The sequence below is a fragment of the Bombus terrestris genome, chromosome 6 (genome assembly GCF_910591885.1).
Source record: "Bombus terrestris chromosome 6, iyBomTerr1.2, whole genome shotgun sequence".
In the NCBI taxonomy this organism is placed as follows: domain Eukaryota; kingdom Metazoa; phylum Arthropoda; class Insecta; order Hymenoptera; family Apidae; genus Bombus; species Bombus terrestris.
In genome coordinates this window covers 9,214,778-9,241,080 of record NC_063274.1, presented here as the reverse complement: position 1 = coordinate 9,241,080, position 26,303 = coordinate 9,214,778, and the positions used below count along the sequence as shown (strand labels likewise).

At 38.2% G+C, this 26,303-nt stretch overlaps 1 protein-coding gene across 6 annotated transcripts in view; it reads left to right on the top strand.

The window, feature by feature from the left end:
- Positions 1–5,330: 5,330 nt before the first annotated feature.
- Positions 5,331–26,303, top strand: part of LOC100647144 — a 39,052-nt gene continuing 18,079 nt past the window's right edge. The window contains exons 1-2 of one of the 6 annotated variants that reach the window (XM_048406726.1): positions 5,331–5,611; positions 6,460–8,266. In XM_048406726.1, coding sequence (XP_048262683.1) covers positions 5,331–5,611; positions 6,460–8,266 — 2,088 coding nt within the window. Of the gene's footprint in view, positions 5,616–6,430; positions 8,267–26,303 lie in introns of all 6 variants that reach the window. The other 5 variants (XM_048406727.1, XM_048406725.1, XM_048406728.1 and 2 more) reach the window with 5 other exon arrangements.

Sequence of the window (26,303 nt, the reverse complement as noted above, 5' to 3'; positions counted from 1 at the left end):
TCTATTTCATACTTTTTGACGACTGACATTTCTCAAGTTGGTGGTTTCGTTGCATATCGTTCGCTGGAGAACGTGATTTTCTACAACTTTCAAATAAATTCTAATTAAACCAATGGATCGCAATATATTTAATTGATTCTGTGATTTGTTGTTCATTAGTTACGCGTGTGTAAACCCGATTCGAAATTACGTGCGTAATTATTATATTTATCGTGTTATTGAAAATTTGAATCGGTTCTGTATGTACACGAAACTTAGTAGGTTTAAACTCGATCTTTATGTTTCAACGTTCATTTAATAAGGTTTGTAAATTGCGTTACATTATTTATGTGATAAGTGATAATAATTATGGTACAACTTTGTGAAGTTAAGAATGCCTGTACGTACTTATTATCATAAAGATATTTCTGTAAAATAACTGGTTACATTATGATTATTACGTTCTAATAATAACTTGTAAACACGTAACTACAACTAAACTTGATATTTATTGGGCAATATGTTTTACTCAGCTTGATTAATGTTGCTTCGTGCAAGTGGTAGGGTAACTACGTAACGAGTATTATCTATTATACGAACCAGAAAGAAAATTAAATTATTAAATACGATAATCTTTTTTTCTTGTGTTAAGCAAACTATTTGTAGAGAAATTTTGTTTAATAATTTCAAAAATAGTACCAACATCATTAATCCAAGCATATAGGATATCTACTAAACACGACAGAAAGTAGTTCGTCTCAATTTTGAAGATTTCTGATTTCTATCCCAGAAACCAACTTAAATTTGCAAATGCATATTAAAGCTCACCCACAAAACTCGTTTCGTATTAAACCACGTTCGTAAGATACCACACGTTGCGAACCTTCGTGCAAACTCACAATCAGACAGGGATCAAGGAGTAAGATGAAATAAGATTAAAGAGTAAAATGGAGAATTCTAGAGCGTATTATGCTTTCCTAGACACGCTGGTTGCATGTTGTTTTAACTGTTTATAAAGTTGCTTAGTCAATCGCATACCGCGGTAAGTGGTATGCAGAATACAGGTTTCATAGCGCGGAAAGAAAGGCGAACGCGACTCAACTGGTTTACCGGGTGAGGTATGTGGAAAATAAGGCCAAATAATAAAGAATAAAAGAAAGATCTGACGCTATGGGACTAACCGATCGATACCAATAGCCGGCATTCGCACGAAATCGTGATTTAAGTGGAAAAAGGACATTGAAATTTACGGTACAAGGAATTTTCTAAACCACAAATCAGCCGTTCCCTTTTTCTTCTGTCATTCCGGTGAACGTACAGCCGTCATAAATTTTCCACGCCATTGTAAAAACGTTAAATTGTGCGCGTTATTAGTAAATTCGGCTGAATCTTCGCGTAACAGAAATTTCAATTCTTAAAACCTATCACGAATGAAATTACATTCCGTGTGAATTTTATTGTACCACCATAATTATTTGGTACATTTATCGAAATATTACAAACCATAATTTTCCTGCACTTTATCTAGCATTGGATAAACATTTAATTCTGCTTGATTAACTTTATCAACTCTTTAATTGAAATTAACTGTGCGCCGGTGAACTTTCACCCATGATAACTTTTAAGGGTTAAATATCGACAGTCGATATGTAACCGTGATATGGATATTTGGAGCACGGTACTCTTCTACTATCGCCTGCGATTTCGAATATACGTGTGTCCCTTTTAGAGTTACGATATTCGAATTCCGTGTCTATCCGAAGAAGATACTCTTCCTTCCTCGAAAAGCGACAGTTCCCCGATCGATTTCTACTTATTTGAATAAAGATATCCGTGTTCGCTTCTGGCACGCGAGGTGAATTAGCGTGACATTACTTTGCTTTCAGGTAACTGTTACTTATCGGGTGAAACAGGTGGAGGGACAGATAAATTATGGAATGATACCCTCTAAGGATACGAGAAAACTAGTTGGAGTGAAGTAAGAGGGAGAGAGATCGAGAACATAATAATGTATGAAATTAACATTAGATAATAGTAACGGTATCAGGGTAAGTGTGGGTTGCGATATTAAATTTGTTATCAACAAATGATGACATCTCTGCTTCTTTTCTTACAGTAATCGTTATTTTAATGGACACTCTTCGATTGAAATTCTGGTGAAAAATGACCATATTCTAACTGTTCAATGTTCGCGTTGTCCATTCATTTGTCAATGATCTTACATGCGAAAGTTTTAACACTTTCTAAAAAGTCAAATATGCAGAATTTTGGCTTCGTAATTTTATTAATAGAAAATTTAGTTTGTGAAAGTCGGAGAATATGTATATTAAATGAAGATCAATGAAATGCATAGTCGTGAAGCTAAATATTGCTTTATCTTCCTTTCGATTACGATAAAATATTTTATTGCAATAAATTATTGACTATAAAATGTTATTTTCTTCAGTGGGTAGTGAAAGGTGTACCATTTCGACATTTTACCATTTTTATAACAGGAACACATTCAGAACGTGTATAGCAAGTTGTACTAGATTTTAATATAAAGTGCACATAAAGCCGGCCAGATAAAAATTTTGTAATTAAAAGATAAGTAAACGTACGAAATATCAGTTATATAACACGTAAGTTGATAGTTTGTTCGATGAGTAGAAAATATCGATCAATTTACTCGGGTAAACGAACTTTCGTGGAAACAAACCGATGCTTTCGTCTAACAAAGTTCGTAATAAATGAGATTAAATGTTAATAACCAGGATCCTCATTCATTATGCTGGGCAGGTCTCCGTAAATGAGATTAAATGTGTTGAACCTCCTAACAATCTCTTCCCACAAGGTACTCGTGAGTCTCGCTAAATGGCACTGTAATAAAGTTGAAAATGATGGGTGATCATGTCTCGTGTACCAAGTGCCCAAAAGTTCTAATAAATTAGCTTAACCGTAATAAAACAACAGTACCAATTGCCAAACAGTTCGGTTGGCTGATCATTTAACGATATAGATAACTGTTCCTGTTTGTGGGAAAGTTTTGTGATAAACTTAAAATAATAGAAAATACACTTAAACGCAATAAAGTAATATTAATAATTTGCAACCACTTCGATGAATAATTATCCAACACTATGTATAAACATCCAACAACGTGTATAGGTATTCTTCTTCGTAATAAACTTCTGCAGTACGTAAACTAAAAGTAACAGAGACATGTGTATTTGTAAAACAAGTTTCCTATAAAAAGATCCAAATATGAAAAATCTGACGCAAATGCGTGTGTAACGAAAGAACGATTTGCAAGAAATCTGAAATAAGATGAGCAACCTGGAATACGTTAATGTGTAACTAGTTATTTAACGAAGCTAATAAGAGAATCTTGTTAAATAGCATCTTTTGATTATGCATTAATTATATCCGTAGACGTACACGCCATCTTTCTTATTTAAATTTTTTCCCTCCTGTTTGTACTTTAAATCGAGCCTTCTGGCTCCGCGAGCAGGTTGTTTCGCCGTAGCAGACCGAACTCCTTATTAACCTGCTCCTTTTTCATCCGGACTCGAGAACACTGTCGACGTGGTTGCCAGCAGTTTAGAGCTCTCAAGCAGCCACCTGTTCAAGTGCTAAAAGAGAACAAAGTAAAACAAAGCTTCAGACGAAGCAAATATTTCTGAAATGTGCCGCGAATCTATCCACGATATTATTTCTATCTGTTAAAATTCAACATATTATCCTTGAAATTTATTCGGACTTTTATAGGACATGGATTTAATTAAGAAGAAAAGTATTACAGTATATTGAGAATAAAATATCTGAGATTTTAAGGGCATATAGTATTCGCCAGAATTTGATCAGTAATTTCAGAGTTTTCGGTGTGAAATGTATTTTCGTATCTTCTGAGAACGGTTAACGAGCTTAATTTATCTTGAATTAAAGTGTAAATGGAAAGCATACATATCAGACAATGGAGAACAAGGCAAGAATATTTGAATATATTACATGCGGTGTTTCATAATTTGCCATTCGCACATGAATTGCTGTATTCCAATGGAAAGATGACACATCAAATAGTTCTTGCGAATGGAGGAAAGAAATTGACTTTTGATTCTGTTATTCAGTAAGTGTTACAAAGGCTTGTAACATTTAGTTGTTACGAGCTATAAATACATATTAAAATACATACAAGATAACATTATTTAATACAACACCCTTTTTTAGAAAACATTGTGCTCCCACGATATCGTGTTGCATAATTGTATTATGTCTGAATCACAATCCATACCAACGATATCACTCATATCGTAAACTAACGAGTGAACATCGATAATCGGATGAGTGTAATTATCCTTATTAATGCCACGGTGTTATCGTGGCTACGCAGATAAATATCCCAGTCACGATAAGAGATCGATCTCGTGTTACAGCGCAGATAAAAAAAATCGATCGTCTCCACATAGTCTGGCCATTCGGTTGATAAAACGCCGTCGCCTCCCATCCTGACAGATCCATTCATTGCTCTCAACGAAACGTGAGTTATTAAAGAATTACAATCGTTCTGCTTTCGTGCAAGGGTAATTACATGGCCGCTTGCTTACGGTCAATATGACGAAACAGAAGCTCAAATAAAAGAAACGAATAATTATCCAATATGTTCGATACATTATATCGTTACGAGATTTCCACGTGTGCATCGAGAGAATTTACTGATTGCCATCCTCATCGTTTTTATTGTCACTTTCCATTCATACGATCCTTCCGTGACGTAACCTTCGCGAAATAGATTCACTGAATGATTGACCATTACATTCTATAGAACATTCTACGACGTCGACAAAATTTTGGCAGGTGTATTCATTCGATCAGGTACATTCACGCACATTTATACACGAAGCTCGTATAAACACAAGCATACATACACGAGAAAGCCGGTGAACGGTAAAGAACAGGTATTTAAATGAAAAACCGGATAGTCGATTCTACCTGGCTCGGTAGAGGACGCCACGTCCTTCTCGAGCAAGTGCTTACGTGCCAGACAACTTCCAAGACCCTTCTCCTCCCTCCTAACCCGAACAACTCTCTTTCTCGCTTATTCATCAACACATACGCTCGTTCTTTCGCTCGCTCGATCGTTCGCTATACGTTCGCTTGTTCACTCGCGCGTCCCACCTGGTTGCTTATTTATCTATCCACACACTCGAATATTCGTCTTTCACTCGCTCGCTCATTCACTTATACTTGAGGCTCCCTTCATGTGGCGCGTTCATCCTCTTCCTCGGTCTTTACGCTTTACTCGTTCTCGATCCTTCTTTCTCACCTGCTCTTTACGTTGCTTTATGTATGTGCGCTAGTATGTAGGTTTGTGTATGCGTGGACACGCTCAAGTCTGGCCCAAGCCCTCTCCCCACTCCCCGAAGAACCAGTCGATGTTCCCACTCCGGGTGTCTCGCCGTGCCCCGTCGCGAGGCCCAACTTGGTCCCCACCTAGCGAACGAAACTGCATGAGTAAGTGTCAGAGGCACTCAGTACAGTTACTGACGGCCCGTACCGTGAACGATCGCCGTCGTCGACTGTTGTCACCGTGTCGTCGTGTCGTCGCCGAACAGAGTCGGATTCTACCATGCGCTGCTCTTGATAAACGTATGCGGTTAGTAAGTGGCGGCTACTACTCTCTCTCTTTCTCTCTCCCTCTCTCTCTCTCTCTCTCTCTCTCTCTCTTTCTGTTTCTTTGCGTCCTCACAATCCACGCTTTCGTTCCACTAGACTTGCTCTCCTCTGTCTTCGTTGTTCAAACTGCTTCCCAGGCAGACAGATTTTCTGCGACGTCACCGCGGCGCCGAATGTTCGCGGCTGTTTTGTATTTCGCGCAAAAAGTTATATTTAAAGAAGTCCCTCGAGTGTCATAGTCGCGGTCAATCGATCATATAACAACGTGATAAAGATCTTGGACGAAATGCAGTGTCATCGATTGTCACGACTTTCGATCGACTAACGACCAGGGGTATTGGTTAAGAGTTATGTCTGACTCATTTTGTGCAACAATTTGGTGGAACAACGTGGTGAATTAAATTCTACTCGGGTTAAAGTAAGATTTTGCGATAGAGCTTAGAATAGACAAATTGACACTTCTCAAAGATTTCGTTTACAGTACTACCCGAGTTTGCAATATGTCGCGCCATATGTTGAGTTGCTCGATGTGAAATTCCGATCAGTGACACTGAACGTAACGTCATTCATAAAACAGGTTCATCGCGTATTAAGTCCAATGAAAGTTATTTCATTTTACTAATTCCAATTACCTATCCGTGGCAACAACTTGTTGCGCGTGTACATAAAATACCGACTGAAAATTCGAACCAAATTATTGCACGTTCTAAACACTTCCTTACACATAATCGAAAACCACTCATCCTTAAAGAAACCTAATCACAAAAGAACCTTAACACAAACTCCTATTTCTGTAAAGAAATTAGAAAATAGTAATTTTCCCCGAAGAAAGGGAGCGAAAGAGAGGAACAAGCGAAAACAGAGAGAAGAGAAAGCAAAGGATCGTTCGTTTGATGACCAGGTGTACCTCGTCGACGAAGTGACAGTGCCTTCGAATGTGTATATGGACGAGATCGCCACGATGACCGTTCCACCGACACTGCCGGCGAAGACTCAGCCTCGGGACGCGAGTCAAGTTGCCCGACAGACTGTGTCAATCCGGACTGTTTCCAGTCCCCCCACAGCTCCTTTGAGCACAGGGGCCGGAGCAACGGTATTTGTCGGACTGGCCGCTCCTGACGTCGATTCCGCGGCAGCCTGTAGGAGAAGAATCCCGGAAGTGCAAGCCGCGAACGGCTACGGTAAGCAGAGCAGCGTGAAGTCCGTTCAGAGCACGCAGAACCAGCAACAACTGCACCACGGGCAACAGCAATACCATCAACAGCAGCAGGCGGCTCATGTGGTGAAGATCAAGATCAACCCGGATGGTGATAAGAACGGAAGGGTGATATCGACCGTACGATTGACGCTGGACGAAAACATCACCCGCGAAGCCGAGCAGGAGAACGGGATCGCGTGCGAACGTTCGAGCAAGCGTGACGGTGGTGTGGTCTTGAGTGCGACGAATCTGGTGAACGAACGGCGTTGTGGAAGTGTCGGTGCCGGTGACGGCTGTGTGAGGATCAGTGTTGGCTCGAACGCCTTCGAACGCAACAATAACAACAAGGATAAGCGTAATCGAAACGACGACAGCTCGGAGAAAGAGATGGTTCATCGTGAAACATCGGAGCCTTTGAATACGTCCTCTCCGAACAATCGTTCGGGCTCTTGCTTTTATTATAATTCGTATCCCAGCCAGTTGAGCGGGATGGTGATGTCCAGTGGACAGTGTTCACCGAGTGACACCTTGGACAGCGGGACCTGTAGCGACCTGGATGGCACACCGCCGCCTCTTCCTAAGAAAAAGAACGCCAGCACAGTTATCCTGGCGAGTGATCAACACAATCGTACGGGTAGTCTGACCAGCAGTGGAGCAGAAGTTGACAGTGACGACAACGAGAGCAGTATCAGCTGCGATTCTTTAAACGGTGGCGAGTTGAGCGACAGAATAATCGATGGTGGTATCAATGGAAATGGTGTCGAGGCTGATCGAGCATCCTTAGAATTCCAAGAACACTCGGAGAATGATCGTTTGAAGAACGGAGTGGATCGTCAAAAATATAGAGACACGAACGACACTATCGTGAGTCTAAACAGACTAGACCTGTCGAACGGCCAAGAAGAACGAATGAACGAAGAATCCACGCCAACTGCATCGACTCCGGAAGTCCACTCGAATTCTTGCTCGTCCAGAGCTTCTCCTAGCGTTTCTCCTTCACCTTCTGGTACTTCCTCTTTATCGAAAGCCTCTTCCACTCCAAGGATCAGGAGCCCTGATCCGAACATAGAACAAAATGGCAGGTTATCGTCACCAGTGGTGAAAGAATGCACTTACGAGGAGAGGAAGCAGGAACAGGAGAGGTTAGAGCAGGAGTCGGTTGCCGGCGACATCGACACTAGCATCAATCCTTTGACTGGGAAGAAGTACGTGTACGAGTACGACAGGTTCTACAAGTTTCACGTGAACGAATTGAAGGGCAACAATAAAGACACTAGCAGGGGAGTGGTGTTAGGCGATAAGGACACCGATGAATGTTTCGCTGGTTACAAGATCCTCGAGAAGGAAGCCATACGCAGTGCCAAGGGAACTGTCCGCGGTGTCAAAAACAGGGTGCGCGCAGGAATCGCGACATTCCTTCAAAAACCATCCTCTCAGGTTCGTACCATTAAATTTCCTATTCTATCTAAGTATATATTACATACAGTATGTTCCTCAGAGCTCGAAGGAATTTCTGTTGCGTGCCAATTAACGGCCGATCCTAGTTAGCAAAAGGAATGTTAAACAGGTACCCAGGGAAACGAATGAAAAGTTTAAATTAAGCGATGTTTATCGGCGCCAGAGGCGGCGATGTTTGCGGAACGTTATCCACGTAGCAAGCGCGAAAAAGAAAACGTGTTTCTCCACAAAGTACGAGAAATAAAAGTACATAGCTTCCGGTAAAGTTCAAAGGACCTGATAGGAAATGATGGTTACTTTTTGACTTCGTGAAATCACTCGATAAAGTTCTCGACCGTAAAAGGTGAAAGGAGTATTCAAAGGTCAGAGGGACAGGATGCCGAAAAAATTTGCGAATCGTTGGTCATGATTTCACCAAATACCGCGGCACATGTAACGATGACTTCTGTGACCGCATTCGCGCGCGAATAGCTGGCTTTCGCTGTCATCAACGCGTTCGTGAGTAAAAATCTCATCAAAGGTATCAAAATGAAACGTGAAACGATGTCATTTATTGTCCCGTATGTATCCCGCTGACGTGCTTTAAATATCGACTCCCTATAGCCTACATTGCCTAGCAGTCCTCGTAAACGTCGCTTCGATTTGTTATGCAAATCAGTCGCTGACACCGCGATCGTTCGACACGAACGTTTCAACACGGTCCAATCGAACGGTATCGAATGGCAAGTTCGAGCTGCTGTCGGCCACGGTAGCTATCTATTTACGCCACTCGCGTGATACACTTGATTCGCGTCGACGACGACGACGGCTACCGGCCAGCGACGGGTTGCCGAGCGAAAAGCGTTAGATTTACAGTTAGATCACCTCTCTCTGGCTGACCAGTTTGGATCGACCAGTTGACTGGCATCGATCGATGACGTAGACGGCGTCCCATGTGGTCCTACTGCAAGGTTTCCGGTGTTGCCATGCGAGTATCGTGCATAAGACGTCGGCGTCGAACAGAGAAGAGAATCGTTCACAGCGTCGATGCAGAACGAATCGACATAACGGTAGATTCGATAAAACGATCTTACGACAACGCGTAGGGGATCACGCTCCCTAGTTGTCCCTATTTGAAAACCGGTCTTCCTCCACTGTTTGCCACTATCTTTTTCTTCCTCTTCGACAACAACCCTAGACAGTGTCCTCGTTACGTGTTCTCCGTTTGCATCGAGTTTTCTGCTTTATTGTACACGTGCGCCTACGTCGATATGGTTGCCCGCGTGCTGCGCGCCCTTATCGATGCGCGTGTGGTCGCGCGGTCTATTTCGCAAAATTACAGAGAAGAGACCGAATTGCACGCGCCTCTTCTTGCAACAGGCTGCCGAGTAATCACGCATTCACTACAGCTCGCTGTCCCTAGGGATTTCGCATATTGCTTCCATCAACGCGTTTCACGTGAACGTGCCTGGCTCGTTCGTGGCTTATAGCTCGATCACAGGGCGAGTAAAAAAATCTGTTATCGAGGATTCTTTGTATTGATCCGATAAAAACGAGTGTATTACGTATGGTCACTCGTGAAGGGGTTTATTTGCGGTTGGATTTTGGCAATTCTGTGTAATATAATCAGAAATTTTTATTTTAATTTATACGTTAGTAAATCACGCTACATATCCCACTCTGTTTATAGAATGTAAAACGCAAGAGTGAGTTTCATGCTTCGTATAACGAGCACGAGCTTTCGTTTTATAAAAATTCGATATTGTATATCCTTTGCAAATAATACATATTTGCGAAAGGATTTCGATGTAGGACTTGATTTTCGCGTTGAATTTGCTTCAAATGGTTTGATCGAAATCGATGTCTGTGCTTTACGATTTTTCTATGCTATGCAAGTTTCATGGAAATTATACACGGATCTTTCTGATCGTACAAGGATTACGCACAAGTATGATATTTATTGAATCGATTGCGCATCGTTCGATACCACCGGGATGGAAACAATCGAACATAAAGTCGGTTGGAAATATTCAATGCAAGACTCGTTCTACTTTCTTTCCGCTGCGAGAGTTTATTTACAGCATCAGATGAACCAATTTTAACTTTTATCCTATTTTGAATAAATGTAAAATATACAACAGTGGCGATTTAATTGGCAAAATGAATTGAAATAGAATTAATTTTCCCATTTCGTTCTGTTATTAATTATTATTATCAACGTTATTATATGCTCCACCGTGCTACTTTCCCTATTTCATTTATCGTCCTTCCACGGGAAACGTTAGAAATCATAGGAACCTTCTTTTTGTGTGCTATTTTTCCTTTGTTCTTAATAGTTTCGTACTATACCACTATCTTACGTAGCAAAACAATAATAATGGTAATAATCCAAGGTTATAGATACTTCTGTTCAGCTCGAAACTAAAAAGAAACATCTAGAAACATTAAAATGACCGTTTAATTTAACGAGATGCTCATATATGTATAGCCATAAAGGAGAGGTTTAAAATTCAACATTACTGATTTCACCGTCGTAACTTTAATTAATTTGATTATTCGTTGAAGTTTACATATACCATTGCACGTATTGTGGAAATGGTTGAACCTTTGATGCAAGAGAGAACACCTTATACAATATTTGCCAGTAAAGCAACGTAATGGCCGCGTTTCGCAACGCGTTTCTTAAAGCCTCTTTGCAACAGGTACATTTACGGGAGTCATTTACTTAGTGACAATTTTCCTTGGTTTCTTAACGCGTTTCATTAGAAGCAGAGGAGAAAAAAAGGGAACACCGCGTTACGGTCAATGTTCTGACATAACGACCGCCGGGAGACTGAATCTCTCGTGAAGCAAAGATTAGAGAGAACATTCGTTGGGAGGTAATCTGCGGCTGGCTCTGTCGTAACTGTGTGCTGTTTTTCTCGCTGTAGAGAAATAAGATCGACGGGTATGCAACTCATTTCATCAGTTGGCACACGAAAACATGTCACGGTTAGCTTGAAAACCAACCATACACGTTGATTTGCTCTGTTATGGTCCTATTAAGAATGAATCATGTGTAGATGGTATATTAATTATGTGAGTAATTGGCGATCCTAACAATACTAAAGTCTTGGTGTTAAATGTCTCTATTATCGAATGTTCCACTTTGATTTATGTGTCTGATGTGTCTGGTCTTCTTTGATTGCAACGTTCAGATATAATTTGAAGCAGGGATTTCATTAGCCTGTTTCTTGTTTCTTTAGTTTTTATAAGTGAAGTGGTACGAGTAAGAGAGAATAGATCACAGTGAGACAAAGATTGCTTTACAAAAAAAAGTGTATACCTCGCGAACAAAATAGATCTAAAATTTTCAAAATTGAAAATGTCCTTACTGAGATCTTGAAGAATATGTATAAACATTTATTACCTTTTTTAATGAAAAAAAATATACAAGAAAATACCAATATTATCTCGCTGTATACGTACCGTATATATTGTCTCCTACTTTTATAACGGAGGGTTCATTTGCTTTACGTTAGACGAGTACAGCTAACTCGAATACAAAGTTCCAAGTACGCTTCTTAAATCTATTGTAATATATGCATCTCATACTAATAGGAAATCTGTATCTGTGAACACTGTGCCTAACCAAAGAGTGTGTACACATACGTTTGATTGAATTTTTATGCAAATTTATATATTACACAAATGTAAGAAATTACTACTAAGAAATCTCAAACTTCGATGACTTGTCTATGCAATTCTTATATACTTGTTGCTTTGTTTATACAATTCTCGATCTTAATGAATTTCAAGAACATGGAGATTCCGCTTGTTGCTCGGAGTGCCGCGATGCGCGATGAGAAAACGCAGAATAGGAAGTCACGTGGCTACTTCCGCATAGTTAACAATATGAAACTAACGTTAGATATCGCACAGCGCCGCTGACATAACAGAACACAAACGAACGGAAAGCGCTGTTGTAATTTCCTGGTATATACGAAGCGGTGTTGTGCATCAAGATGCATTGATGAAAAGGGATTCTTTTCAATTCCTCGCTGCCTCGTATCAAACGTTATCGGTGTATTATCGTTCACGTAATGTCGATGCTGCATTCATTATGATTCTCGCGTAATCCTTGCCTTTATGGCGAGCTTCACGCGATCTTATTGAGTCTAGAAAGTCGTCGAGGTTATTCAAGACCAGTAGGCTGCAGCGAAATTGCTTTTTTCAGGTCGTTTGCGCTCTTTCAAAACGATTTACTAATCGTGCTTATCATTTATACTAACATCTTATTTTCATGATTTATTTAATTACAGTTAATTTAGTTACAGTTGTTAGATGATAATTGAATAGTTGATAATTGAATAATTGGCTTCATGGTTATTGCGTAAAGATAAAAAGCTGTTGTTGCATTTAGCGCAATAAATATCTTTATACGGTTCGTGGATTTTAATTGATATTAATATTACACAAGTAATTGGTGTAAAACATGGATAAACTACAGAGAAGTGGCAGGAACTTATGAACTTACGGATTCCCTTGTTTTTTCATCGAATCAAGTCGAAAGTAAATATCTGGAATTTACCTACCATATTTTATATACCAAGCGCAAACGTAGCACCTAATCCCTATGTTTCTTTCCTTTTAACATCCTGTGTAATCCAAATATATGTGCCAATACCATTTAAGCAGCTTTTCAACTAGCACTGTACACAAAAATATAAATTACATTGTTTTTTCAATCCAAGTTAACCTTACTTTGGCTTAGTTATGTAACCCGACATGGTTCACGTTCCACGTCGAAGGTTCAACAAGAAATATGTAGCAGCAGGTGGACACGATGAAACGTAAACGGAATCTAATATCTCGAAACACTCACGTGGCTGTATCGTATTTTTCAACCGGTCAAGCAGCACTAGACGTGCAATTAAAACTTCAGAATTTTGTCCAACAAATAATTCAATTTCGGAATGCCGCCACTAAATTAATTAGATTAATTCCAATTTGCGGTACACGAAACGCGAACACGAGTCAGCTCGTTTTAACGACAGAAATGCTACTGTCGATGGAAGAAAAAATGCCCTATTCGATCGTATCGAGTTGTATCGTGAACGCACGCCAATTAAACGTAATTTGTAACGCAACGTAATTGACAGTAGAAGCTGCAACAGTCCCCTGAATCGTTTCGCGATTAATTATCGATTAAATCTTGCGTTTCGATCGGTGTACAGACCGCCGAGCCGCGCGATATCATTTTCGCGATCTGTAGAAAACCTGCAAAAACAGATCAAGTGATTTACGTAGTTGGACTGGATCGGTAAAAACGGTATATCTAGCGTATATTTCATTTATTTACTTATCTATTATAATAAATATGTCAGACAATTGAAAAATCCATAAGTCGAATGATATAATCCGATACGAAGCTGATCTGATAAAGAAGCCGAGCAAGCGTTTAAGGAATATTAATACTGGATTCTTCCATGATAACTGAGGAAGTATAAGATCATTAAGTGTACTTGCTGGCAAATAGTAAATATTAAAACTTATATGAATTCATAGACTGATATTGGAAAGTACAGAATCATAATTATGAAAGGTAAATAGGATAGAACACTATATGTGGGTGCACGCCATAGCAAATTTTTTTTTTTAATTCTTTTAATATCACGATTTCATAGAAATAAAGAGATTTTCTCTACAATGTACGTTTCTTCCACGATGAAAGTTATTGAGTACAAAAGATGCACGTTGAACATCGCACGTCGGAGTGTCGATTTTAATCGACAACATGTTTCATGCACGCGACATAAATTTTCGTGAAACTAATTCGCACGGATATGAGAAGAGCTGGGCAACCCACTTCGCCGATCCTGAAGACCTCATGACGAAGAAGGTGAAATGATCGATGATAAACGCGGCAGAAGTACGACCCACTTCATCGTTCAGCGTCGCCGACTTTCTTTCCGATCTGTTCGCCGGCTTCGTGCTGCTCGAAATCGACACTTATGGTCAGGCGGCATGTCACGCTTCATGTTCTATTTATTCACGATGCTTATTTGGCCTGCACGCAAATAAACATTCAAATGATCTCCGCGGCCAACATTGACTCCATTGGAAATTCAAGAAATCAGGTCGATGAAAATCGTAATTGAACTACAGCCGGCATAATTTCAATTCCTTTAGGTTGTTTCCGAATTATTCTTGAGCAATATCAGCTGTTTTACATAAATAGATATCGTGAGATATCAAATTGATGATGCGAGGATTCCAGATACGATTTAATTTCAGCTGTCTTGAAACTTACCCCTTCATTTAAATGATACATGAATTATTGATTGCTGATTACTTTTACCTATACCATATGATAATAAATCTCTTTTTTTGGAGAGAAAGAAACGAATCTTTACTTTAAAGAGTAATGTGTAATTAAGTTCTATTTTAAGTGATCTATCTTGTTAGCCTTTAAAGTGAATGATATAACATGTAAATGACGTCTATCCTGGAATATAGATAGAATAGATAGTTCTTTATGTTGATTACAGGTTAAAAGTAGGTCAGAACTAGAAAATATTCCATACAATATTATTAATCTTCTCGACAGCTACATTTTTAATGTTGTTTTTAAATATGTATTATTCGTTGAAGTAGTTAATACGTGTAATGGGAAAATAAATCAAAATCAGGAAATATTTCCAACAAAAATTAGTGCCATTTGTAAGAACGTCCATATATAACGGATTACATAAATTACGAGACATCATGATTCATACTATTACGATAAAATTTATTGAAGTAAAAAGTATCGTGTATTCCTTTATACATATATATAATACGTGAATTTATTATCGTAAAATTTATTTGAAAATTTGAAATTTCTAATTCTTTAGAATTAGAATTCTTCTAATTCTATTTTCTTACAGCGAAACATATTTTTAAGAAGAAGAAATCACAAGTAGAAACATATTCTCCAAATAAGTCACGGTCAAAGCAGTTTACCCAAGGTAGATTTCTCAAGATAACTTCGTATCTTACAAAACACCGTGTTTTCTGACGATAGTTAGACGATTTCTAATTACTTCTTTTTAAAAAAATTGTCAGGGTAATTCATGTTGTGAAAATAAAACGTCGCTTTTTATCGTTCACACATTAATTTTAAGATACAAAAACTTCAATTAGATACAGTGATCTTTATCGAACCTCTACATTTTTCAGAACCCAGATTTCTATTAAAAATTAATGATTATACATATAGTCACAACAAAGGAATACATTCCAATAATTTTAGTTCTTCAACTTTCGAAACATAGGTACTATAATTCCTGTCTCCAATTTCTCGAATATCTACATTCCTGTCTAAACAATCGATCGTTAGATCACAAGAGGAAACGCATAACTTACTCACGACGACTATCAATCCCTAAACGACACACTTATCCGATTCTTAAATTCGAATCGAACTCTTGTACGCGGAATGTCCCCTTCTCTTTACCCATCACGCCACAATATTGCAGAATCGATCGCGTCCACTTGTCGAGCAATTTTCGAAAGTGCTCAGAGCGATGTAATGCGTAAAGGTTGAACGAACCGCTCGCGCAAGCCTAGCTGATAATCGGAATTCGCGCGAGCGTGTGCCCACTTGTTCGACCCACTTGGACTGGCCGGTTCTCGACTTCCGGTTTTTCGTTCTTGCGCGGCTTCTCCCGTGGAGGACGTTAGCATGGTCGAGCATGGCACGGCAGGTGGCGAGGCCGGCATCGTGAATTTCCCGGTTAAAGAAAACGCGGCAGGCATGTCCACGAGACAAATCGGGTGGGAAAAGAGAAAGCGGGTCAAAGAGGCCACCATGGCGACAGCAACGGCGACCACCAGGTTTAACCTCCTCTTCGATCCGTTCAACCTTCTCTCCGGTCTCCTTGTTTCCTCTTGTTTCGTTCGCCGAGTCTCGGTGTTCCTCCTAGTGCATCGAGAGCTATCGAAGTCCTCCGTGAGTTTGCCATCGTTGAACATCGTCGCGCCATGTTAAACTTATAGAAGAGTTTCTTGGAAAATTCGAATGCAAGTTCTGAGCGCGAAAGATATTTTAAAATTGTGAGTATGAATTTAGATAGTTGGTTAAATGGTAAAAAGAAAGGATAAAAATGTGAAAAGTATGGGAGAGTTTGTGAGAGTTGGAAGTATTATGATTATAAAGAGTATTTGCACACCGTAGCATTTATTATAGTATTTACATACGAATTAATTTTTAGTAGAACTTTCGTACGAATATGAAAATTTGATATTACAAAAATGAAATTTGTCTATGATATTAAAACTCTAATACTTTTTGTAGCGATTGTAGAAATATCGAATTCGAAGAACTTATAACGATTCGTGTCGCAATGTCATTTGCATCAAGCCGTTTTAAACGTGTTCTTGCTAGCAATAGCATTATTTGAAAATGAGTATTCTTGTAGAACGAGGCGTGAATTCCTATTCAGACTTCTCTCTGTGGATATGGAAGAACTTAAATGAGCTGATGAATACCGGGTAAGATGAAAAATTCCAGAGATCTTTGAACGTAGAAACGCATTAGAATAACATGTGCATAGTTAAAACCATCTTTTCGTACAAAAGAAATCTTTAGATCTCCGGAACGAATGTGGGTTCATTAAGATGTCTTTGTTCCATTGTAAACTCCACGGACTAATTCACTATGTGTTTGTCACCTTAAAACACATTATATACCATGATAAATTTGAGAAACTAGATTAGAAATTGTATAAGTGAAAATGGGTAGGTTTGCAAACCTTAAATGTCCGATAGAAAATCCACGAGCATAGTTTCGCGCTAGAGTTACTATCTATCTACAATATAGTCAGGTATCGCTATTAAAAAATTTCGATACATAGACTTCTCGAAATTTCTCTCATACATTCACATCAAAATGTAGTGCATTATACATTACGCATGTTCTAATAAATCATATAACGAGCTGTCAGAATAATATCAGTTTAACACGTTCCGTGCCGTTTTCGCCTAACTTTCCACTCGGGTCATGTACTAACGAGCTTGCACACTGATGCATTTATTATGCACATTAGAAATGTACATTTTATACATTTGATACTATATATAACTAAACTAAAATAGAAAGGTAATATATAATAGAAGCAGAAGATTATGAAAAATACTAAGTTAGAAATGCTTGATAATATAGTAACTATTTTAAACCACACGTCTATATTTTCGATCGAAAGCAAAACCATTTATCGATACCACACATCGAATCGATCGATATCGATCACATTCTTACCTGTCACGTACGCTAACGTCCATCCATTTGTCTGCAAGATCCAAACTGTGCGCTTCAAAAACCTCGTTCGCTGTCTTCGCGATGGTGCCGCAGAACCGTTCGCAGAACAGCTGGCGTAAAAGTAACCAGCAGTGCATCAAGCGCCATAACCGCGCCAAGCAAAAAGCGCTTCGTTTCGAAGTCTCTGAGCGTAACGGTAACCCAGGGATCCATGTAGAGAGGCGGAAGAACGCGCGATGGAGGCGTAATCGCGATTTCGATTATCACTTGTCGCGTTAAGGTCTTCGCTCATACCGAGGATCAATGTCGATGTATTATTTATGGATATTTAATAAAGAATTCAGGAGAGAAATGGCACTAGCGGATAAGGCTAAATTTTGTTAGAGAAATCTCTAAACGTTCAAATGTATTATCGCTAGAGAATATATGTTGTAACGTGTATATATTCATGAAGGTTTGGAAATTTATAATGTTGTAACTTAGCATAGAGAAATGTTCTCTAAAGATCGGCTTATAGCACTTTTCGTCTATAACATAAGTATATTATATATATATTATAGCAATACCGTATTAACAATTTTCGGATAATCTAAGTTCAGTAAAATTGTGTCATGTGACGTTGCTGAAATCTCACAATCGTAGCGTCATGCGATTCTTCAATTTCTTCATATTTCTAACAACGCAACACACTCCTGTGCACAATAGCGTATACCTTGCTATTGGAAAATATCACATCGGTTACAAAATTGCAACAATATCATATCGCTCATCTATGTCTAATTTTAACGTTGTTGATATTGATCTCATTGATTCGGTACATGATTCTTTAGCTTTTACCCAGCGAATACCACATGATGTGGCGTGCATAAAATCAGCTTCAATGGCGTTTATCTTCGATAAAACCCGGGGTCCACGTGAAAGTAAGCCGCGATTCGTTCCCATATACCGTTAACCAATGACGAACTTTACATAACGTGTGTGTGCGTCGCACTGGTAACCCAAAATTTCGGGAATTTGGCTGGAGTCACGAGGAACCGGTTTATCAAATCTATAACGGAAACGTTGGAGATTCGAAAAGTCGTAACGGGAACACCGAGACGATCATCCGAGAGGCGAGTAAACTCGACTGAGTGACTTGCTCGAGGAAGTACAAGTACCGAGCTCTTAAACCTGTAATTCGTAAGTTATCCACGGCTACGAGCCCAGGTCGCGCGAAATCTTCCCGCGAACGTTCGTATAAATCTCGTGTCGAGCAGAGGTATATGGGTCGCGCTCGTTTTACGTGAGTTATAGAAGCGTTCGAACAACGATCGTTCGAAAGCAGAAGAAAAGATAAAGCAGATTTTATAGCTGTTTATAGCTGTTTGCATACCGAGGGAATAAAGTAGCAGATGCGAATGGTGCATGTTGCGCGTGATAAAGGATACATGAAAGAATGGTGAAATAATGGAGGGTTAAATGGTGTATATATAATATTCAAACACTGCAATGGAGAAGTGGGAAATAAGAGAAAAAAAAAGTAGTAAATTTCTAGACCGTAACTAGATGGTCGACGCTCGTTTTTCACTCTCTCGCGACTCGCGGCTCGCGAGATTCCGTTTTCAAGGCGCACGCTTTTCCTTGGGGCACTCCGTTGCATACGCACGCGTGCCTGTATTCGCTTTTAAAAGTAAACGGCTATAAATCTGACTGTACGTTTAAGACAGAAGAAATTCTAAATATAATATCTTGCTTGGATGCTGCGTTACGAACGAGCCTTTCATGGTCCTGCAGTCTAGGTTAGCTATTAATAATATTTATGACGTTACAGTTACGATGAAACCGTGAATTGAGTATTATCGAAGTGAGTAGTGTTTACTTTAAATCACTTTTACATTGTAAATATTTAAGAATTGCTTCTTTCTTAATTGTTATTGTATTTGACTCGGATTACTTATAGGTATTTTATTAATTATAAAAGATCGTATATGTTAGCAGTTATGTGGAAACAGTAAAATCTATGAATATCAGAGCACTTAATGAATCGAATTCAGTCATATATTTAATCTATGACGAAATTAACTATAATATCGTTGAAAGACCGCAATTATGCAGAGACTATGTATACATAATATATACAGTATATATATGTTCAAGAGTCGTTTCATCTACAATCTGCCCTTAAGGCGTGTGAGACCTACTTAGAGATATTGTCTAGAGACGTGTACCTGCATGGATGGCATGTTTGTGTCGACAGATAGTTTGTAAGACATGAATATTCTGTAAAATTTAGACATACAAGACAGTATGTATACGACACACGATAGTGTATACTATAAATGTAATATTCAATGTGTGTCAGCCGCCTATTCGAGAAAAATAAATCATTCCTGAGCAATAGAGAGGCGTTCATACATCTGTCGAAAATTTGTTATTGCTACCGAAGACATTCTCAGTTGCTTAAAATTTCTCAGAAGCAGTAAACCGAACAATAGTATCTTCTGTGTCATCAATATCTGCATATTCATCGTATGGCGTCACACGTTTCTCAATATCACTTATTCCCAAGATATTTCACACACAGAAAGGGTCTTTGTCGATCATCATGGATACCTAAGAAACTCTCCTCGATGAAGCTTATCTAGAATCTTTATGTTTGTCGACAAAACCTACTCAAGATCAACCACGTCGTGAATCCTTCTAGTGGATCAGTCGATGTTTTGAGAAAGGCCTCGCGACTTCTCGGTTCCTTTAACGCGCGGCTAACGATGCACTTCTTCAGACGCGAGCGCGCTACATCATTATCCTTACGTCATTTCTAAGAACTATAGTGCGCTCCGCAGCCGTTTCCCACGAGACCGTGACTTTAGTGCGAATGCAAATCCGTTCGACGATTAATTAGAATTCCCGCGGTAGGCAGCCGTCTGCAGTCGTTGCTCGGTCAATTGCGACTCGAAATTTCACGAAAGAAAGAAAAAGTCTGGATACCATATTCAGGATAGAAAGAGGGAAACCGAATATCCTGATTTGTTTTCATGTTATGCATTAAAGCAAGAACGTCGATCGATATAGAATTTTGTGCACTTTCCTTATAAGACTTTAGAGCTAAATACGACGCGGTCTGATATCTTACTCCTACGCTTTGCTTAAAAAAACTTTTATTAACGCTAGAAAAACCAAAAGGCCTATACTTTTATTTTCATCCTATCATTTTAATCATAATTATCAATGATAGTTAGTGTATCTAAATATGGCAAGTTGGTAGTACTCTAAAAATTCACCTCTTTTGTCTACAACGACCTAACGACGTTCGCGAACGCTCGCGTGGAAGAAGCGACGTAATTCGTGAGGCTCGTGAGAAACAATATACCGCCGTACTGCGTTGTGCGTCGACAATAGACTATGTTGGTACTTTCCATTCGCGACATTCGTCGTTGACATTTCTGCGGCACGCTATTCGTTGTCACCGATCGAGCATGGATAATTAACCGCATCCACGAAAGCGTACTTTCTTCTTGGAATTCGGCATTCCGATGACAACGCATCCAATTAACGCCGATCACAGGAGGCCGTGATTTACTGGTATATGATATATATGTAAGCTCAGTTTCATTTTCGCTAATAGATTTCTTTTTGAAAAAATTCAAAGAAGAAATAGAAATTCTATAATATACTTCGTTATAGCGTGATTTTCGCAATTTATTGCAATACTCATATAATTGACTTTCTCCTATTGCAGTATGAATGTGGGTTTCATTGAAGTATCAATTAACAGATTACTGTATTTAATTACATAAAGTACTTTAATTTACTTTTACTCGTACGGTAGATGAACAAAGTATTGTTACTGGCTCTGCGACTATTATCATTTGATATCCACTTTCCAATTAGTTATAATATATTTTGCTGTTTTATATATATTTATGAATGCAATGAAAACTAATTCTAGAACTCCCACTACAGTTTAATTGGAAATATCAAATACCCTTTTTATTATCTACATAAGACTTTTTCCATACAAACTGGTCAATGATACTTCTTCTATCTGAAATCTCTAATTCAATCTCACATTTTTTCCCATTGATATTAAATGTTAATATTTCGATTTATCTTAGTTTCTGATTACATTTCTATGATTCTTGGACCCCATCAATCAATTTTCTTAATAATATAAAAATACTTTCCAGTAATATCTTCATAAAAAGAGAAATAGCAACTCTGGCTGTGAATTCCAAGAATCTGCCGCAATTCTTACTCCTATTACCTTCAACTGCCTGGATTACATCATCTTTTTTAGAATAAAGTCGTACGAGGAAGTAGTATCTCCAATAAATACGTTTACGGACATCGTACAAGCACTTTCTAGAATATTATGCGAATACATAATTCGCAACGAGAGTTATATTTGGCTGATTTTCTTCAATTACTTGAAGCAGAAAACGCAATGTTTTTAATTACACCGGTTCGTTAGCTTTCGCGTATGGAATCACGGTTCAACGTCAATGAACTTTACGCTGGTCGAGCATCGAATAGGCGTACGATCTGAGAAATCGATGTTTCTGACCGATTCGGGAATTAGCACGGCGAATGCGTGGCCATCTACGACGAGAATAATGAGCAGTGAAAGCCTGTCGTTGGAAATTTATCAAAACAAGGCAGGCTTCGTTAAGCGAAACGCCTCGGAAAGATCGGCTTCATGTATATTAATTCGATGTAAGTGAAATAGGTATCGAGTCGTAGCGGCGATGGAATCGTTAATCGAGCGACACTTGCAAAGTTCAATGGAACTGTGCTTTAAGTCGCATGACAATTTATTTAGAATAATTTATCGATTTGGATATTTGCTTGTCCTAGACGAAGTACAATTCAATTACAATGTTCTGTTTGCTAATTTCATAAGATAGTAAATATCGTTTGCAGTTATTCATTGGCCATTGATTTGTATTTGCTTTGGTAAAGTTCATGTACTGGTACTATAAATCAACCGGAGCTTCCGGCAGTGTGTATCATTTAACATAAAATTTTGTTTCGATAAGAACGAAACTTTTCCATAAACGAGGCCTGTCAGAAAGTTTTCCGAATCAACGAATTTGGTAAATTGGTTGAAACTAATATAAATATTGTGTTTCCTGTATACACGTATACTGCTGTGTTAATTATTTAAATTAATAGGCGTGTCTGGTCAAAACGTGGTTTCGAGAAAGATGACCTTTAGTATTTAAAGAACCAGACATCGATTTCACGACTTTCTTATTTAATATACATCTAAATAAATTATTTTTATGATACCTGGCAGCAATGACTTTATTTAAGCGAAAGATACAGATACGTCCTTTTGACTTAAGAGGACAGTATATCATTTCATAAGATGCAAGATATGATACTGCGGATTTTTATGCAAATTTATATTTTTGAGAATATAATTAAAAACGTAGAGCTTTGATAGAAAATGACTTTACCTTGCAAGTATCGTAAAACGCATTATGCTGTGAATGCTTTATATATTTTTTCATATTACGCGCATTCTATGCAATTTTGCACTTTTAAAATTCCCTTAAATGCATCAAAATTGCAATCCACATATTTATAAGTTTCATTCTAGTAAGCGTTCTATATACTCTTTGCATTAATTGTACATATCATCAAATAACTAATTACATCACAATAATTAACAATTATAAACAACAATTACAATTATAATTACATTTTATTCTTAAATCAGCAAACGATCATTAAAAACGACATCTGCATGTTCATATATTACGTCGTATTTCAAATAGCCTAACTCAAACGTACCGTTAAACCGCATCATATATCGTATACTATCATTTATTTGAAGTATCTTCACAAATAAGCTGCTAAGCTTCTCAGCTTCATATTATCTTTTTTTAAAACTGCCAAAACCATCGGATCATATGACGTAATTCCTGGCAGATTTCAATTTAATTCTGAAATCCATTTGATGACAACAAGCGAACATAGATGTCGAGTTAGTGATGTCGCTGATCACGCGAAATGTAAAATTCCCCGTCCACGAATAGAAATAACGACACTTTATGAATCGTAAAGGAATGCACGTTATTGCGACGTCTGGAAACTTTCTAACGGCGCTGGGTAAAGATGGGAACAAGTCCTTTCTCAGGGGACGCGAAAAAACTAATCTTCATTGAGCGTACGCCTAACCCTGTGTGTCGCAGCTAAGAAATTAAGCCGGCAAATGGTGAGATGTTATTCGAGTTTCTTTTCAATTATTCCGTTGCATTTTTTTCTCAGCGCGGTCCCACGATTAGTCGGCACTCATATTCTATTCGTGAATTCACAAAGAAGGTCTTTCAAACTGGAACATATAGTTAGGTTAATTGTAAAATTTATTGATAATCGCTAATCGAATTTTTTAAATTAGTAGATATCGTATATACGAACGTCACAACGTATTGACAGTAGTCGATCAGAATATGAAAAGGATGATAATTGAAATGAAATGTTGAATCGAGGGATATAATTGATTAAGCGTTCGCGCGTTTCGAATATTCAGGGCAACGGAAATGTGAATTTATCGATGAAAATAAGAGAATATATTTTCTGTTGGTTTCAGTTTTAATTATTGCCGTCTATTGCGCTAAACGCACATGGTGTAACGTTTATCACGCAACTAATACGTAGCAACTCTAATAAATATCTGTGTACATAAACGTATATTATTAATCTAAATGAAATCGCTTATTTATGTAGAATTTTCTGTAATGTATAGCAATATTCTATAAATTAAATTTAGACATTAAAACGAGTGAAATGTATTACACAGATATTTGTATTCGAAAAATCTTATATGCTATGGTTTGGTAGATTTTATAAAATTCAAGAGAGAATTTAATCTACGCATTTACTGTTTCAGTATGTTATTTATTAATTCAATCCTTTGAATTTCAAATTCGTTATTGAGCTAATGATAATAATTATTTGTCAAAGAGAAATATGACATTTATTTGAAATTATTTCAATAGATACTTGAATACCTTATGAATTAATTTGATTTTCCTCTTCTACTGAAACGAATATGATATTAATTATCGAGTTACACTTATTTTTTTATTTCTTGTCACCAAAATTTTGTTAGTAATCATAACGATAAGATATCTGATAGGTACTAAAATTCGCGTTCACTCTATAAAAACATTCGTGCTTATATGGGGAAAGCTCTCAGCCATCCGCTACTAGTTCAACGACGAGAATAAAAGTTTTGGACTCGGTTTACCTGAAATCCCTGTCGTTGCTATCACGATTTTCCAATTTTTAGCAGCGTTTCTGCACTTTATTTCCTCGTATTTCTTCGTCCAGTGGTTTTGCACTAACAAAATCCCCTGTCATTTTATAGTTGAAACACTGTTTTCCTTCTCTCTCGGGAAGCCTCGTTCAGGTTACTACAGTCAAGTGACTTGAATCTAAGCAACTCGAAACTTCTTTTCCAATATGAAACTGTTGTTCACTTAAAAATATCGTTGCAAATTTTAAACAAAATACAGATTCTTTGATCTATTCCTCGATTTGAAAATATAATTCAATATTTCAAGTTACTTAAATTCAAACGATTTAGATTCAATTAATTTGACTAATCTGAATGAAGTTTTATTTATCACCAGTCGTTTGACGAAACGATAATGCTTTTTCTTTTGCAAAAGAATATTCCTATCACCAAATACCGGGAACGCTATCAATTTGTCAACGAGCGCTTCATGGAACATTTTCAAATGAATTATTTAATGGATCGAGGTTCTAGCCCGAATCCTCCGCGACTCGTGCACGCTCATTTTTGGAACAACTGTGTTGCTCTTTCGCGAACAAAAACTTTTCACTTTGCGCCAGGCGAAAGTCGTGCAACGTTAAATTGTTATTAGAGAAATGACAGTATTCCCCAAGCGCGATGCACGCTGGCTGCACCGCATTAAATTATGAGATCCTGATGTGCGTTTCCGTCCAACGGACTGTGTCGCACGGTTCTGTCAGCTGGAAAAAAGAAACGCCAGTTGGGAGCAGAGAAAACCGGTATTTTTAGCTGTTCTGTTTGCTAGAATGTCTTTTGTACTTGGTGTTATGTAAATTAATTACACTTTTTGTGATTAATAATTAATTTAATATTTGCCTGACGCGTGTGAGTTTAACGCGATACTCGAATAAACATCTCTTTTTTAATTTATTGTGGTAGCCGGTATTACAAGAATCGAGATTAAAATTCTAGACCAATAAACTCCGTAAAAGAAATACCTAACCCAGAAGATTGATTCATTTTTGCAACCCGGTCTTTTTAAATTACATTCTCGTGGTTGAGATGATCGAAGAATTTCAATTCATCGATTTTCACAAAACAAACCAGATATAAATTTCATTCGATTTTCAATTAAAGTTGACCAAACGATGTCGTCATACATAATTGAAGCGAGGGAACGTCGGCCATGCAATTGTACGATTGTTACCATTCAGCCACGATCGACGGCGATTCCCCGCCATCTACGAAGCGTATTTTTTCCCCTTTCTAAAATATGAAAACGGCCGAGACCGCGTGCTGCGCATGGCGATAGTCGAAGCTCGATCCATTAAACCCGTGCGCGAATCGCAATCGTCGTGGCTTCTTCATAGAAAATTCCCGTTACCGCTCGATCTCGGCGAATAAGCGTTTATATCCCACTTGAGGAGAAATCGTCGCTGATGTCATTTGTCCGCCGTTGAAGCATCGGCAATCGTTCGCCGCATAATTAATTGCCGATCCTGCGATCTTCGTTC